This window comes from Scyliorhinus canicula, chromosome 7, assembly GCF_902713615.1.
Source record: "Scyliorhinus canicula chromosome 7, sScyCan1.1, whole genome shotgun sequence".
Classification (NCBI taxonomy): domain Eukaryota; kingdom Metazoa; phylum Chordata; class Chondrichthyes; order Carcharhiniformes; family Scyliorhinidae; genus Scyliorhinus; species Scyliorhinus canicula.
The window spans coordinates 99706183-99723610 of record NC_052152.1 but is presented as its reverse complement, the minus strand read 5'-3'; the positions used below and the strand labels follow the sequence as shown (position 1 = coordinate 99723610).

General features: G+C 41.7%; 1 protein-coding gene across 5 annotated transcripts in view; it reads left to right on the top strand.

Moving 5' to 3' along the window:
• Positions 1 to 17428, top strand: part of scml2 (Scm polycomb group protein like 2) — a 322665-nt gene that overhangs the window by 108909 nt on the left and 196328 nt on the right. For all 5 annotated transcript variants that reach the window (XM_038802541.1, XM_038802540.1, XM_038802539.1 and 2 more), the window contains one exon: positions 7990 to 8093. In XM_038802541.1, coding sequence (XP_038658469.1) covers positions 8069 to 8093 — 25 coding nt within the window. In that variant the 5' untranslated portion in view covers positions 7990 to 8068. The remainder of the gene's footprint in view (positions 1 to 7989; positions 8094 to 17428) is intronic.

Below are 17428 nucleotides of genomic sequence, written 5' to 3'. Positions count from 1 at the left end.
GTCATAGAAGGCAGAGAGTAGCAATGGAAGGGTGCTTTTCTGGAGAGCTGTGACGAGTGGTGCTCCGCAGGAATCAGTGCTGGGACCGTTGCTGTTTGTAGTATATATGGAGGAAAATGTCACTGATCTGATTAGTAAGTTTGCAGACGACACAAGAATTGGTGGAATTGCGGATAGCGATGAGGACTGTCGGAGGACACAGCAGGATTTAGATCGTTTGGAGACTTGGGCGGAGAAATGGCAGATGGAGTTTAATCCGGCCAAATGTGAGGTAATGCATTTTGGAAGGTCTAATACAGGTCAGGAATATACAGTGACTGGTAGAACCCTCGAGTATTGACAGTCAAAGATCTAGGTGCACAGGTCCACAGGTCACTGAAAGGGGCAACACAGGTGGAGAAGGTAGTCAAGAGGCATATGGCCTGCTTGCCTTCTTTCGCCAGGGCAATGAGTATAAGAATTGGCATGTCATGTTTCAGCTGTATAGAACCTTAGTTAGGCCACACTTGGGAGTATGGTGTTCATTTCTGGTCGCTACACTACTAGAAGGATGTGGAGGCTTTACATAAGTATACATAAGAACTAGGTATAGGAGTAGGCCATCTGGCCCCTCGATTCTGCTCCACCATTCAGTGAGATTATGGCTGATCTTTTGTGGACTCAGCTCCACTTTCCGGGCGAACGCCATAACCCTTAATCCCTTTATTCTTCAAAAAACTATATCTTAAAAACATTTAATGAAGGAGCCTCAACTGCTTCACTGGGCGAGGAATTCCTTAGATTCACAACCCTTTGGGTGAAGAAGTTCCTCCTAAACTGAGTCCTAAATCTACTTCCCCTTATTTTGAGGCTATGCCCCCTAGTCCTGCTTTCACCTGCCAGTGGAATCAACCTGCCTGCATCTATCCTATCTATTCCCTTCATAATTTTATATGTATCTATAAGATCCCCCCCCCCCCCTCATTCTTCTAAATTCCAATGAGTACAGTCGAAGTCTACTCAACCTCTCCTTGTAATCCAACCCCTTCAGCTCTGGGATTAACCTAGTGAATCTCCTTTGCACACCCTCCAGCGCCAGTACGTCCTTTCTCGGGTAAGGAGACCAAAACCAAACACAATACTCCAGGTGTGGCCTCACTGACACTTTATACAATTGCAGCATAACCTCCCTAGTCTTATACTCCATCCCTCTAGCAATGAAGGACAAAATTCCATTTGCCTTCTTAATCACCTGTTGCACCTGTAAACCAACTGTTTGCGACTCATGCACTAGCACACCCAGGTCTCTCTGCACAGCAGCATGTTTTAATATTTTATCATTTAAATAATAATCCCTTTTGCTGTTATTTAGGGAGGGTGCATAAGTGATTTACCAGGATGTTGCCTGGTATGGAGGGCATAAGCTATGAGGAAAGGTTGAATAAACTCGGTTTGTTCTCACTGGACGAAGGAGGTTGAGGGGGCGACCTGATAGAGATCTACAAAATTATGAGGGGCATAGGCAGAATGGATGGTCAGAGACTTCTTCCCAGAGTGGAGGGGTCAATTACTAGGGTGCATAGGTTAAAGGTGCAAGGTTTAGAGGAGATGTACGAGGCAAGTTATTTTACACAGTGGGTAGTGGGTGCCTGGAACTCGCTGCTGGAGGAAGTGGTGGAAGCAGGGACGATAGTGACGTTAAAGAGGCACCTTGACAAATACATGAATAGGATGGGAATAGAGGGATATGGACCCCGGAAGTGGACAAGATTTTAGTTTAGATGGGCAGCATGGTCGGCGCAGACTTGGAGGGCCGAAGGGCTTGTTCCTGTGCTGTACTTTTCTTTGTTCTTTGGATGATGAGGGTCACTTCGGGGAGTAAGCTGGAAGGGTTGCTGGGGGAAAATAGCTGAGAGAATATTGGCATACAGATTGGATGAAAAATGCAATGGCAATGCTCGAGACTGTGGAATGAAGAGAATGCACCCAAGAGGAGAGCAGAAGAGATTTTCAGAATCAATTTTTACGTTTGTTAACTTGAGATTTTAAACCGCTGTATATGACTGGAGGTTTGCAAATTGCTAACAATTTCATCAAGTTACTAGAAATGTAATGTCTTATTTTGCCTTTGCACTGCAGACATTACAAAATGAGCATTGTGTTATATTAAATGGCAAACATTCGTACAAATCTAGATTAGCTTTGTTTTGAATAATTCAAAACCATGTGACACTTCAGAATTATCACTTAATGACCAGTGCCTTGTGTTGTAATAACCCATGATAAGAATTGCAGAAGCCAATTAATTGACATGATTCCATTTTGGCATGTTTCAACCCTGTGCACCATTGACCCACTACAGTAATGGCTATTGGGTTGAAATAGACTTGTTTTACACATCACTCTACCAAAAGCTCTTTAAGACGGAGATAGATGTGGGGATCAGGGGTTCAGGGGGATAAGGGTTATGGGGAAGGCAGGAGAATGGGGAATCAGCCATGATTTAACAGCAGAGAAGACCCAATGAGCCGATTGGCCTAATTCTACTCCTATGTCTTGTGGTCTTACGGTATCTCAAAACAGATTCAGGGAAAGAGAAAAAAAGATTGAGGCAGCCTGGAACATGATTACTTTTGCTATCTCTCTGGGAACGTGACAATTCAATTGGAGATCTTCTTCCAATTGAAAAGAATGTACAAAAGTGGAAAAGCTTTTGTGGATCTGTTTTTCAAGAAACTAAGTGATTTTCACAGTAATGCAGCATAAGGACACCTGGGGATCTTGTGAAATTTCTACATCTTGTGTTATAATCCTGCAGCGAGCAAAATTGCATTTGTTTTATAGACTGCTTATTTTGGTGATTTTAATAGAAATTTCAAAAGTGATTTGTGGTTTTGGAAATTGTAGGACTAAAATAGTTAATCTGTAAAAAAGCAAAATACTACATTTATCTTGGTACTATAATTTTCTCACGAATTAGAAGGAATGTCAGTGTTTTTTATCCTTAATGCACACTGTTCAACGTTGGGCATTCATTTAATGGTGTTGTAATAATAACATGCTAGAGTTGGTTATGATTTCTGGATTGGCTAAAAATAATTTGCTTTGGGTGAATAAGAAAAATAACTGAGCTCTCCTATTTGCAAATATGCATCTACTTGAGTTGGATACTAATTATAAATGTATGCATGTGTTATACAAGTCACTTATTTCAAGAAAAATACTACAAATGCTGAATATCCGAAATAAAAACAAAGTGCTGGGAAAACTCGGCAGAACTGGCATCATCTTTTGGAGAGTACAATATGACTCCTCTTCAGAACTGAAGAAAGGTAAACGTGAACTCCACTTTTGGCACATAGCTACATAGGAACAGGAATTAGCCATTTGGTTCCTTAGGCCTGTCTTTAATTCAGTGGCTGATTCATACTCGACTCAGAGGGTTCATAGAATTTACAGTGCAAAGGGAGGCCATTCAGCTCATCGAGTCTGCACCAGCCCTTGGAAAGAGCACCCTACCAAAACCACACCTCCACTCAATCGCCCTTTATCCTCCCATCCCCGGTAACCCCACCTAAACCTTTTGGACACTATGGGCAGTTTGGAATGGCCAATCCACTTAACCTGCACATCGTTGGACTATGGAAGGAAACCGGAGCACCCGGAGGAAACCCATGCACACATGGGGAGAACGTGCAGACTTCACACAAGACAGTGACCCAAGCCCGGAATCGAACCTGGGGCCCTGGAGCTGTGAAGCAACTGTGCTAACCACTAAGCTACTGTGCTGCCCTTTGCGACCCTTCGCTTCATTTACCGATTATCCATTGCAAAGAAAATTCTGTCTTAAATTTCATCAGTATCCACAGGGATAAATTTGTTTATTTCTAAAACACGGGGGGGGGGGAAGTGAAAATGTACACAAGTCAAAAACGGCTAATTTAATATTTTCTATTCTTTCTTGGGATGAGGGCATCGCAGGCAAGGCCAGCATTTCTTACCCATCCCAAATTGTCCTAGAACTGAGTGGCATTTCTTAAGAGTAAACAATTTTGCTGTGGATCTGCAGTCACGTGCAAGCCAGACCTGGTAAGGATGGCAGATTTCCTTCCCTAAAGGACATTAGCGAATCAGATGGGCTTTTACGACAATTGGCAATGATTTCATGGTCATCATTAGACTGTTAACTCCAGACATTGATGTTCTTGTGTTTTTTTGGTTGCGAGGAATGTGTGTCAGGTGAAAGAAAATGTGTCCATCACACTGAAGCACCAGTTTACATCTGCAAATGTTTGTGATTTTACTCATGTTGGTAGATGCAACAATGTTCAGGTTTGTTGTGGATTTGCAAGTTTGTGCTTTGAATTCATTAGTTTGCAGTCATAAGTTTAAAAACTGCCTTGAAATCACAGCAATAGCTTCTGATAGTACATAAATAACCTTTTCCTCATCACGTTCTCATAAAGTTGGCTGCTTCATAGTGAGCTTCAGTTTGTGGCGCGATGACTCCAGATCAGAAGGTTGCGTGCTAAAATCACGTCAGGCTCACGGCATTGTTCTGCAGCTGGTTCGTGGATTCTATATCTGGACAACGGTCATTGTGTGGGATGGGGATGTTCTCAAAATGATTAAATTAAAAAGCGTGTACAAATATTCATGGGCGGCATGGTAGCACAGTAATTAGCACTGTTGTTTCACAGCGCCAAGGACTTGGGTTTGATTCCCGGCTTGGGTCTCTGCCTGTGCAGAGTCTGTACATTCTCCCAGTATCTGCGTGGGTTTCCTCTGGCTGCTTTGGTTTCCTCCCACAGTCCAATGATGTGCAGGTTAGGTGGATTGGCCATGCTAAATTGCACCTTAGTGTCCTAAAGGATCGGTGGGATTACTGGGTTATGGGGTGAGGGTGTGGGCTTAGTTAGGGTGCTCTTTCCAAGCATCGGTGCAGACTCGATGGGCTGAATGGCCTCCTGCACTGTAAATATGGTTCTATGAATATGGTTAAGCTACAGTGCAGTTATATAAACCAATACACTTCCAATATCTGAAGCTTCTCTTATTGAAATATCAACTCATTAAAACAAATATGTTTTGGTCAAATTTAGATCACAATTGCATTTAATTAAAAGTCATATTTGAATCTGCAGAAAAGCTTTATTGAGTATTTACATTTGAGTGCAATAATAATGTCACTATCAACTGCGCTCGAAGGGTGTGCTTCATCTGATTTCAAATTATGATTCACTGCACTATTCTGCAGCTGACAAAAGCAGCCAAAGCTACTTCCTTTAAAATTTTGTGATATAGTAGTGCTGCACCATGCTTCATCTCATGCATCTTGTATGATGTTAGATACGTTACAATTTTTGGCTCTGATTTTCCCTCCGTTTGAAAACTAACTTAAAGCTTGTGCCATGATTTTGACTCAGCAACTGTATATGGGGCACAATTATCAGAAGCGTGAAAACTGAGGCATGCTAGTGATCGAGATTTTCAAAATTTGCTGGAAATATATGACAAACTGTTTAAGTTAACAATTTTAAAAGTTTTTAAATACATCTCCCTGAACTTGTGTCTCTTTTCTAATGAAGGAAATGATAAACTGCCACCTTGATCTGCTCATTTGGCTTGATATCTAGGAAATTAGAATATCCCCTTTAGAAGGCTACTCATATCTGGACTTCTAATCTTTTCGATATCTCCATACTGGTGTAGGTCAGAGTGAGAATGAGTGGAACATCTAACCTATATCCTTCCATGTGTAAAACAATCTTCAGAAATATCTGCGCTTGTCTAATTGAGCACTGCTTTTCATCAGTCCACTGTTAGTAGTTGAACTTCCAGCTGCCTTGTCCCTCTTGCCTGGAAATCTCCCTCCATACTCGTTCACCACTCTGTCGTTACCTCCATTTACGACGCTCCTTAAAATCTTTCACCAAGCTTTGGTCATCTGAGCTAATATTTTCTTGTGTCTCGGTGTCATATTTTGAATTTAAAATGCTTCTGTTAAGCTTCTTGGGACATTTAAAGGCGTGTTTACATAATTATCTTTTGGACCGTGATTTACAACCTCTATGCATAATATTGGGTGTCTTTCTTTTAAGCTCAGTGCGCATTAAGTAGATGTTTTCATACAACACTGCTAGCATGTGAATCTAAAATAAATGCAAATTTTATCTCAGTTTCAGGGTTTTTTATTTAAATATTGATAAATATTGTTCTTAGATTTGTTAAAAATTACTGCAATTTTTGTATTTATCAATTTTTCTCTATCATTGTGCTGTGGGTAAAGGAGCGTGTAGAGATACCGTACTTGAATTTTGATGTGTTGCCACATCAAAGGTTATGGTGAAAAATAAAAGCTCATGATGTAGGGGGTAACGCATTAGCATGGATATAAAATTGCAGGCTCAGAAACCAGAATACATATAAACAGGTATTTTTCTAATTGATGTGTGGATCCTGTAGGGGTTTGTGCTGGATCCTCTATTTTTTTAAATTTATATCAATGACTTGGATGAAGCCATGATAGCTAAATTTGCAGATTACACAAAGATAGGAAAGTGCCCATAAGGAGATTGCACATGGATATAGATAGATTGAGTGAGTGGGCAAAAATCTTGCAGACAGAGTACAATGTGGGAAAATGTGACGTTGTTCACCTAGGCAGGAAGAATAAAAAAGCAGAGTACAGTATTACTTAAATGGAGAACGGTTGCAGAATTCCCAGATGCAGAGGGATCTAGGTGTTCTCGTAATTACTTTCACTGCTAAGTCACTAAATTAGTATGCAGGTACAGAAAGTAATTAAGGTTAATGGAATATTATCCTTTTGTTACGAGAGGAATTGAGCGTAAAAATGAAGATGGTATGCTTCAGTTATACAGGACATTGTTAAGACCACATCTCGAATATTGTGTGCAGTTTCAGTCCCCTTACTTAGCGAAAGGATATCAATGCATTGGAGGCAGTTTAGAGGAGACTTACTCAATTGACTCCTGGAATGGGCAGGTTGTCGTACGAGGATAGGCTGTACAGATTGAACTTGCTTCCATTTAAGTTTAGAAGAGTGAGGGATTGACTTGATTGAAGTATATAAGGTCCTGAATGGTCTTGATGAGGTGGACATGGGAATAATGTTTCCTCTTGCTGGTTCATTCAGAACTACGGGAGACGGTTTTAAAATTGGGGGGGTCACCCTTTAGGACAGAGGTGAGAGTTGTGTGACTTTGGAACTCTGCCTCAGAAAGCAGTGTCATTGAATATTTTTAAGGCAGAGGTAGATCGATTCTTGTTAGGGATGGGAATCTAATGTTATTGAGGATAGATGGTAATGTGGAATTAGAAAGGCAAACTCATCAACCATGATCTTAATGAATGGCAGAGTAGGCTCAAGGGGCCGATGGTCCACTTCTGCTCATACTTCGTAAATTTGTATGTTTTTGGAAATTAACAAATGTTAATGGATTAAAAATGTTGAGTTGTCTTAAAATTACCCTTTTAGTTCGTCAAAGGAAAATTGGCGGATAAACTTTTCAAAAAGCGTAACTTATTTGTAAGACCTTTTCTCATCCGAGTGGGGACTCCTTTAACGATAGTTGCTGCACTTCTAATTCCTAACTGCCAACTCACTTCATTTGTGCATTATGCAGTCAGCTGCCAGATGAAAGTTAAGCTATCATTTTTTTTACTGTGGTTGGTCAGTGCCATCAGACACTGGGAGAATGTGCAAACTCCATTCGGACAGTGACCTGGGGCCGGGATCGAACCTGGGTCCTCAGTGCCGTGAGACAGCAGTGCTAACCACTGTGCCACCGTGCTGCCGAATAATACACAAGGCAACAGAGTGAAGATATGAGGCAGGCACCGATAGCCTTTGTTTATAACTGACCTCCAAATCTGTTTCATTAATAATCTTGATATTTGTGCAATTTTCCTGTTTTCTTCATGGGAAACTTATTGCACCCTCTGTATTATCATCAGTATTACCTGCATTTTGTAATTCTTTTACAGGAAATCGTCCATTCAAAAGAAGAAAATTGATGTTGTTCCAGCTTTACTGTGTTGTGGAACATTGAATACCGGAATTACCATGGGGAGGGTTTCAGCAACTAAAGGTAAGCTTGCCTAATTAAAACCATGTTTTTTAACCCAAGCAGACACTGATGTGCAGACTCCACACAGACAGTCACCCAAGGTCGGAATTGAACCCGGGTCCCTGGCACTGTGAGGCAGCAGTGCTAATCACTGTGAAGCAGCAGTGCCACTGTGCTGCCCGCTGGAACACTGGTGGGAATACTGGTGTTGTACTGTTTGTTCTATTAGTGCTAGGCAGGCTCTGCTTACACTTACACTTCGTCTCTTATGTCCTTTTTACCTATGCCAGAAGCATTCAGGTTCTCTAAATATATTTACATCTGGCGGGGTGGCTTCTCCCACATCTGTAGCACTCTGTGTCAATTCTTGGCTGTGGGCTTAATCTTCTATACCTTCTGGCTCTTCCAGTTCCCATATTAATTTCCATACTCGGACCAGCATCTTGATTCCTGGCACCACTGCTGCTTACGGTTTCCTACCCTGAATGATGGACTGCAATGCCAGAACACTTTTTAACTCTTGGGCGCCCATCTCCCCACTCTCCATGGCTAAAGCAATCTCCAGTGCCTATTCCGATTCTGCCAGATGCTGCTTTTGTATGGCTTTATTGTTCATGCCACATATTAAATGATCTCAACACCTCATTTAACGTAGTCCCAAAATCGCAATACTCTGCAATCATCTTGAGTCGCCCCTGGGGCTCTCCGAGTCGAATTAAACTTGCATGCTTGGGGTGGTAGTGTCCTTCGCGAACCCTTATGATCTCTTAACGTTTTGATTTTGGGACGTCCGGGGATGTTCAACTTCAAATCCGACTAATTCTGTGCCCCATGCGCAGTTAACAAAATTCCTCTCTGCTTCTCCTCCCCCTCTTTTATTCAGATGGAAAAATAATTTTAAGCATTCTACATACTGTACCCAATCTTCTGCAGCAGGGTGGAACAGCTCTAGTTTCCTGAAAAGAGGCACTTCGACTGTTCTCTTCCTTGCAGGCTGGACCTGTTCTGCAACTCTTGCAATTGGACTTTTTCGATTAATTCTTGCAATCTGGTTTTTTACCTTCTTGCAATCTGGTTTTTACCTTATTATTAATGTAATAACTTCAACAATTGGCTCCACCAGTTAATTTATAAGGAACAATATTTTATTCCAGTAAGAAGCAACTATTTACAGCATGCTCTTTACCGGTCTTTCCATACTCAGCTCGAGGGGCTGGTTTAGCTCACTGGGCTAAATCGCTGGCTTTTAAAGCAGACCAAACAGACCAGCAGCATGGTTCGATTCCCGTACCAGCCTCCCCGGACAGGCGCCGGAATGTGGCGACTAGGGGCTTTTCACAGTAACTTCATTGAAGCCTACTTGTGATAAGTGATAAGTAATAAGTGATTTTCATTTCATTTTCATAGAGTCCAACTACTGGGACAAGTCCCAACATGTCCATTAATTCCAAGCTGTTGCCCTGATTGGCCGAGTGGGTCAGAAAAAGAGCAGCTACCACCTGTACCCACATTGATTTTGACTGATGGTTAAGAATCCTATGTGAGGGGTTGCATGTACTGCTCTGGGACATGGATCACTTGGTCCTTAAGTGTTGGGAGGGAGTTGTACTTTTACAGCACAGAGAGGGCCTTCAGCCCATCACATCTCTGCTGGCCACCAAGCACTTATCCATTCTAATGCCATTTGCAGCACTTGGTCCATAGCCTTGTATGCTGTGGCGTTTCAAGTTCTCATCTAAATGTTTCTTAAATGTTTTGAGGGTTCCCGTCTCTACAATCCTTGCAAGCAGAGAGTTCCAGATTCCCACAACCCCCAGTAAAAAAGCTTTCCCTCCACATTCCTTCTAAATCCCCTTCCCTTTAGCGGCGACCTGTACCCTCTGGTTATTGACCGCTCGACTGTGGGATAGCTCCTTTCAACCAACTCTATCTATGTCCCTCAATTTTGTACACCTCGATCAGGTCCCTCCCTCTGCCTTCTCTGTTGTAAGAAAAACAGCCCCAGCCTAACCAGCCTTTCTTGCTGAAATGCTGCAGCCCAGGCAATGTCCTGGATGAATCTCTTCTGCACCCCCTCTAATGCAATCACATCGTTCCTGTGATGTGGTGATCAGAATTGCACACACGACTCTATCTGTGGCATAATGAGAATTTTGTACAGAGCCATCATAACCTCCCTGCTTTTATATCCTATGCTAAATACGGCAAGTATCCCATATGCTTTCTTTCACCTTATCTACCTGTCCTGCTGCCTTCAGGGATCTTTGGAAACCCCATTGTCCGTCTGGTCCTCTGTACTTCCTCGGGGCCTAACGTTCATTGTGCATGCCCTTGCACTGTTAGTCCTCCCACAATGCATCACCTCACACTTTTCGGGGTTAAATTTAATTTGCCACTGTTCTGCCCATCTGGCCATATCATCCTGTAATCTAAGGCTTTCATTCTCACGATTTACCACACAACCAATTTTTGTGTTGTCTGCTAACTTACTGATCATTACCCCACATTCACAAATAGATCATTAATGTACACTATAAACTATCTAAACTACAAGGGACACAGCACCAATCCCTGTGGTGCACCACTGGGCACCTACACAAAAACATAATTTGACAATCCCCCCCCCCCGGCCCCGGCCCCGGCTATCAAATTGGCCTTCTCCCCATAACCCCTGATTCCCTTATTAATCAAGAACCTCTATGTCTTAAAGACACTCTGATTTGGCCTCCACAGCCTTCTGCGGCAAAGAGTTCCACAGATTCACCACCCTCTGGTTGAAGAAATTCCTCCTCTCAGATTCAAAGGATCATCCTTTAGTCTGAGGCTGTATCCTCTGCTTCTAATTTTTCCTACAAATGGGAACATCCTCTCCACGTCCACTCTACCTAGGCCTCGCAGTATCCTGTAAGTTTCAATAAGATCCCCCCCTCATCCTTCTAAACTCCAACAAGTGCAGACCCAAAGTCCTCAACCGTTCCTCAAACGACAAGCTCTTCATTCCAGGGATCATTCTTGTGAATCTCCTCTGGACCTTTTCCAAGTCCAGACATCCTTCCACTGTGAAGACTGATGCAAAGTAACTATTCAGTTCATCTGCCATTTCTTTGTTTCCTATTATTACTTCTCCAGCCACATTTTCCAGTGATCCTAATTTCTATTTTTGCCTCCTCTTACTTTTTTATATATTTGAAAAAAACTCTTCCTATCTTCTTTTATAATATTAGTTAGCTTGCACTCATATTTCATCTTCTACCCATTTATTGCTTTTTTAGTTGTCCTCTGCTCGCTTTTAAAGGCTTCCGAATCCTCTAGCTTCCCACTAAACCGTGCCACTTTGTCTTGCTTTTTGTTTTGCTTTTATGCTGTCCTTGACATCCCTCGTCAGCCATGGATGCCTTGTCCTCCCCTTAGCATGTTTCCTCGTCCTTGGGATGAATTTCTGTTGCCTCCCTAATAACCCCCAAAAACTCCTGCCATTGCTTTCCACTGTCTTCCCTGCTTGGCTCCTTCTCCAATCAACTCTGGCCAGCTCCTCCCTCGTGTCTTTGTAGTTACCCTTATTTAATTGTAATACTGTTACATCTGATTGCAGCTTCTCCCTCTCAAACTGCAGGGTAAATTCTATCATATTGTGGTCACTGCTCCCTAAGGGTTCCTTCACCTTAAGTTCTCTCATCAAGTCTGCCTCATTACACATCACCAAATCCAGAATTGCCTATTTCCTAGTAGCCTCTGTCACAAGCTATTCCAAAAAAACATCTCTTAGACATTCCTTTTCTTGGGATCCACTCCCAACCTGATTTTCCCAGACCACCTGCATATTGAAGTCCCCCATGATTATTGTTACATGTTTTTTTTACATTCTTTCTCCTGATTTATTTTCTGTTCCACATCCTGACTACTGCTTGGGGGCCTGTACAGAACTCCCATCAGGGTCTTTTTACCTTTGCGTTCCCTCAACTATACCCAGAGAGATTTTATGCCTTCTGATTCTATATCGCTCCTTGCTATCGGATTTAAATTCACTGCTTACTAACGATGCAACCCTGTCCCCTTTGCCCATCTGCCTGTTCTTTTGATAGGACACATATCCTTGGATATTTAGATTCCAGCGCTGATCCCTTTGCAGCCACGTCTCTGTGATGCTCACAACATCGTACCGCCAATTTCAATGTGCGCAACAAGCTAATTTACTTTGTTCCGTATGCTGTGTGCATGTAGGTACAATACCCTCAGTCCTGCATTGACCACCTCCCTTCTCACACTTGCCACCTTTTTTGCTCTGCCTGAGGGTGATGTTATTCTTTTTTTTTGGTTCTCCATTTCCCCTTCAGTTATTACGCCTTCTAAGCTAACATTCTCATCCCGTCCCCGCCATACTAGTTTAAATCCTCTAGAGTGACTCTCGACTGCATGACCCAAAGGAACTGTCCCTTTCACTGTTTTGCAATGCACAAAAACGGTTCTCGAGTGATATTTACTCTTGGGGCTTTCTTGGCTACCTGCCTGCCTCCCTTCTTTTGGTTGGAGGTCACCCACTCCTTCTTCTGACTGCACTTCCTTGAGCTGTGGCTGACCACATCTAAAAATGTGCTATCCATGAACCTCTCCACCTCAGAGAGGCACCGCTGTGCCTCCAGCTGATGCTCAAGCTACGAAACCATGTCTCAAGCTGGTCAAACTGGTGGCACTTTCTGCACATCTGATCATCCAGGCTGCAAAGAGTGTTGAAGAATTCCCACATGCTGTTGGCTGAGCAAAACACAGGACTGAGCTCCCCTTCATACTTTCAGTTAAAAGACACTTAGTTTAAATTCATGCCAAGTAGAGATGGAGCTTTGAAGTGATGAACACAATTTACCATGATCTGCCTCTGTTCCTGCAGCAGGCTAGGACTACTTTCTGAAGATGCAAAAGTTAGAAAGCAAAAAAGCACCTCTTCCCCACTGCACCAAATTCCCAAAATTAAACCTACTTCCCTTGAAGGCCGAAACACTGATCATTGAAGCAGGAGGAGGGTCTGTATTTTCATCCCTCCACAAGGTTTACCTGCAGTTTTTTAAAGGCCCTGTCGCAGTCGGTATTATCCCTGAGCTACCAGTAGCAGAAAAATCTTTTTCACACAATGACTCGTTCGGGTCTGGATTGCACTGCCTGGCAGTGTGGTGACGGAAGGTTCAACTGAGGCATTCGGGAGGGCATTGGATTGTTTCCATTAAAATAACATGCAAGGAAAAAGGCATGAGAATGGCACTGAGTCATAATGCTCACTTGGAGAGCGGGTGCAGACACGATGGGTCGAATGATGGCCTCGTGCACCACAATTCTATATCAATCAAAAGTGTATAATTTTCACTATCCTTGTGCATCAAGTTTACATAGCTTTTGTATAGAACAATTTCAAATCTCTTGACAATTAATTTTTGCCTATGGGTACAGTAGTTAGATGGTCAAACACACCATATTATGTTTCACAGAAGAAACAGTCTGAGACATGTGAAAGATTGTTCCATGAGTTGCACCCATTTGTATAATCTAGTTCCAATTGATAATATCTCTAAATCTGCCACTGTAGAATTTGTCACGTTTCATCTATTTAGATTTGACTGCGAGGCATAAATTCTTTGGCAATCTGTTCTGACAACTGGTGTAGTTCCTCTGCAGGGTTATATTTGTTATGCTCCCATGATATGTGGAAGATACTTAAATAAAGAAAAGATTATTCAAATAATTTGTATCAGTTCATCACCATCCTGTTTATTCCTTTTTTGAAAGTTTTGTAAAGATGTTGTTTTGTGATTGCTATTTAGAATGAATGAGCTTCAAGTCAAAACAAACGTGGTGGCGAGTTACATTCCAGCTGTATAAAAGCACGTGTAGTGCTGCCTAACAGAATGTTACAATATTACTCTGCGTATTTGGTTTGCTTAGAATCCGTTAAGTTAGGCTTTCCTAGTGTGTGGGAGATGCAAATTACTGAAAGGTGTGGACTCTTTGCACATGAGGATAAATACAATAAGCTGTTTAACGATTCAAACCTATTCTCCTATTCGGTCAGATTCTGGCTGATCTGTACTTCAATTCCATGTTACCACCTTTGTTCAAGATCCCTTTCAACCCGTACCCAGCAGCTGTCCATCAAGCTCGTGCTTAAACAATCCAATTGATCAGGCATTTGATCTTTCATTTCCTCACTTTTGAATTTTAGTCCCTCAAATAAAGGCCCGCACTGCATTATCATTTAGGTTGCTTTTTGTGCCTCCATACTATCTTTTAGTGATGTGTACATGACTCCTAAACCTCAACAAACCCCCCCCCCCACACACCCCCCCCCCCCCACGCCCCCCACCCCCCACCCCCACCCCCCACCTCCACCCCTTCACAGTTCCTAGAAAATTATCATTTGAAACATACTCTGATTTCTCATGTGGATGATCTTGTGTTTCCCAACATTGAATGCCATCTACCAAAGTTTTGTACACTCACTCTCTTACGACTCTCCTAAACAAGTACTAGTTCATGATACAAGGTCATTTCTAATTCAGTGTTTCAGTTTTGCTAATCTCTTGTGCAGGACTTTGACTTCTGGATGTCCACATAGAAGGGCATATAAAATTTGCCTATCCGTGTCAGTGACTTCAACAAAAAAATTCAACTAATTAGCCAGGCATGACTGACCTTTCACAGAACAATGTTAACTTGGTTAGCTCCTACTTGTCCAGGTATTGAGTCTCACTATCACTGATTTCAGTAACTTCCTGACAGTTCATAAAATGGACCTGTAGAACAGTACAGCACAGAACAGGCCCTTCGGCCCTCGATGTTGTGCCGAGCAATGATCACCCTACTCAAACCCACGTATCCACCCTATACCCGTAACCCAACAACCCCCCCCCCCACCTTACTTTTTAGGACACTATGGGCAATTTAGCATGGCCAATCCACCTAACTGTAGTTCCCTGATTCCTCCATCTTCATCTTTCTTAAATATTGTGACATAGGTAAATTTCCCATCTAAAAGCAGAGTCTTGTAAAAGAGCAATTGTTGCACCTGCAGTTACATATTTCCCCCATTCACTGATGTCTAACCTCTGGCGCTGCCACCCCCCGCACCAATCCCATTCACTTACCGTGGATACGTAGCTTCTCCCTGACCTGTCAAATGCACTGTGCCCTTTAAACTTGGCTTCTTTATGGCATGGCCACCTTAAATCTGGCGCGGCTGGACGAAGCTGTGGCTTGTGGGAACTGTTCTGTTTTCTGGTTCTATTCTTGTATCTGTTGCTTAGTCAGCAGTTTTAAGCACTTGTTTACCTTCTGGAAGTGCTTACTCTGTTCTAACTTTAAAATTGAAACTTGCTAAACTGGAAAGCAGGGCTTTGAGTGAAGCCTACAGATTACAAAAGCTCTGAGCTGTAAAATTGAATCTATGCTCTGGGGTAAGCTTTCACATGTCTGTTGGCCTTGGTACCCCCATATTTCATGAAGTAAAAATTAGCTCGTTGTCCTATTCCTAATCACAGTCTAATGACCCCTGCTAGAAGCTTGCTTGTGAATACTGAGCAAGGACTGGACAAGACAACAGAACTGGATTTGTAATTGTTGCTTATTGTGGTTTCTTTTCAAATTGTGTACAATAAAACAAAAATAACCTCTTGCATCTAATTGTTGCCACAATTTTCCAAATTTTCTGCAGTTGCCTAGCATATAAGATGACTCAAGTTTTCAGCCAAAATTGTGTATTTACATTACTCAGTGCATAAGTTAACTACCAAAAGACCTCTGCTAAAATGACCAGTTTCTAAAGTTTGGTCAATAGACAGTGGTAAAAGCATGATGAACTCCCATGAATTTCGATATACCCAGCAACTGAACTGTAGAATGGCAAGTTTCAAAAATAGAGTGAAAACCGTTGGACATGAAGACAAGTTTTACCACGGTTCTCACCTGCATGGCCTGATGGAACAAAATTAATGCTTACAATAATTTTCAAATGTAAAAAAATGCCAAAAGTTTCCCTTCAGTAGCTTCTGTGCATGCCCATGAGGATGGAATGAAGTTATTGATCAGTAATATGTGGAATAGACATCCCGATGACCTACATAAAGAATATAGCTTATTAATGTGGGACATGTTCAAATCTCATTTAACAAATGAGAAAAAGAGGCGCCCATGAAGAAATAACACCCATATTGCAGTTGCACCAGAGGGTCTAATGTGGGTAGTTTTGACCCCATTCAGGTACCATCATGTTCATGCTGAATGAAATAAACAGGTGGTTTACTGAAAAAGAACCTTTACAAAGAGTGGAAACACTTGATGTTTTGAATGGTTTTGTTATCAAATCCTGCAAGTGTCATTGGTGCATTAATTGTCATATCATTCAAAGAAATGTGCAATATCAAATTTGTTGAATGAAGCGGAGGGTGGTTTGATATGGAGGAACGATTCGGAAACCAAAAGCGCAAGTCTGACCCAGAGTGGGATTGTTATGATGCTATAGCCAAAATGATGCCGAATGAATCTGATGAAGTTTTTCCATCAGAGGCAAAAGCCAATGACTTTGGCCTTTAAAACACCAATTCTGGATAAAGGTATTATTGTACAATTATTTTGTTTAATCAATTGTTTCAGATTCATCTCGATATGAATTACTGGTTTATATTTTTGGCAGCTTCAAAGGTTGACTTACATGCCAACATTTACAGTAATCAGCATTTTTTCAGTTGAAAATGTATCTGCAAGTTAGAGTCTATTATACATGGTAAAATATAAACATTTATATTTTGCAGCTTGTCAAAATATATTTTCCAGATGCATTGTGAATAATGTGTAGCCTGTATTTTGATGGTATTTGCTGAATCATCAGGTATGCGTTCCCCAATTGAAGTGCATTGATTGTATAGCAGTCACGTCTTTGTGTAAAATGGCAGCACCATTTTGGAGATTCTTTAGCAGGGCAGTTTGGATACAAATCTTTTATGATGTATCGGATTATTATGGGCCAGGGTTTAGAGAACACCAAAGTATATCATGGAGTTTACCTGACCCACAACTTTTAATAGATTTTGGTTATGGGGAGCACAAGGACCCACTTTACAGGTGTGATGCAACAGAGATCGAAAAGTATTTTAAAACAAAAACAATGTTTATTCTATGAATCCAGATAAACACATAGTAAACATCTTATAAACTAGCAACCCTGATAACACCTCAAAATATACAGTACTCTATAGATAACCCTTAATAACTTTCCCAACAACATCCATAAGTCACAGAGCCCTTTTAACAAAGGTTTGCATTCCTTACAGAAACAGGTATTACTTCGAAATTATCACGTGATCTGGAGACATTCT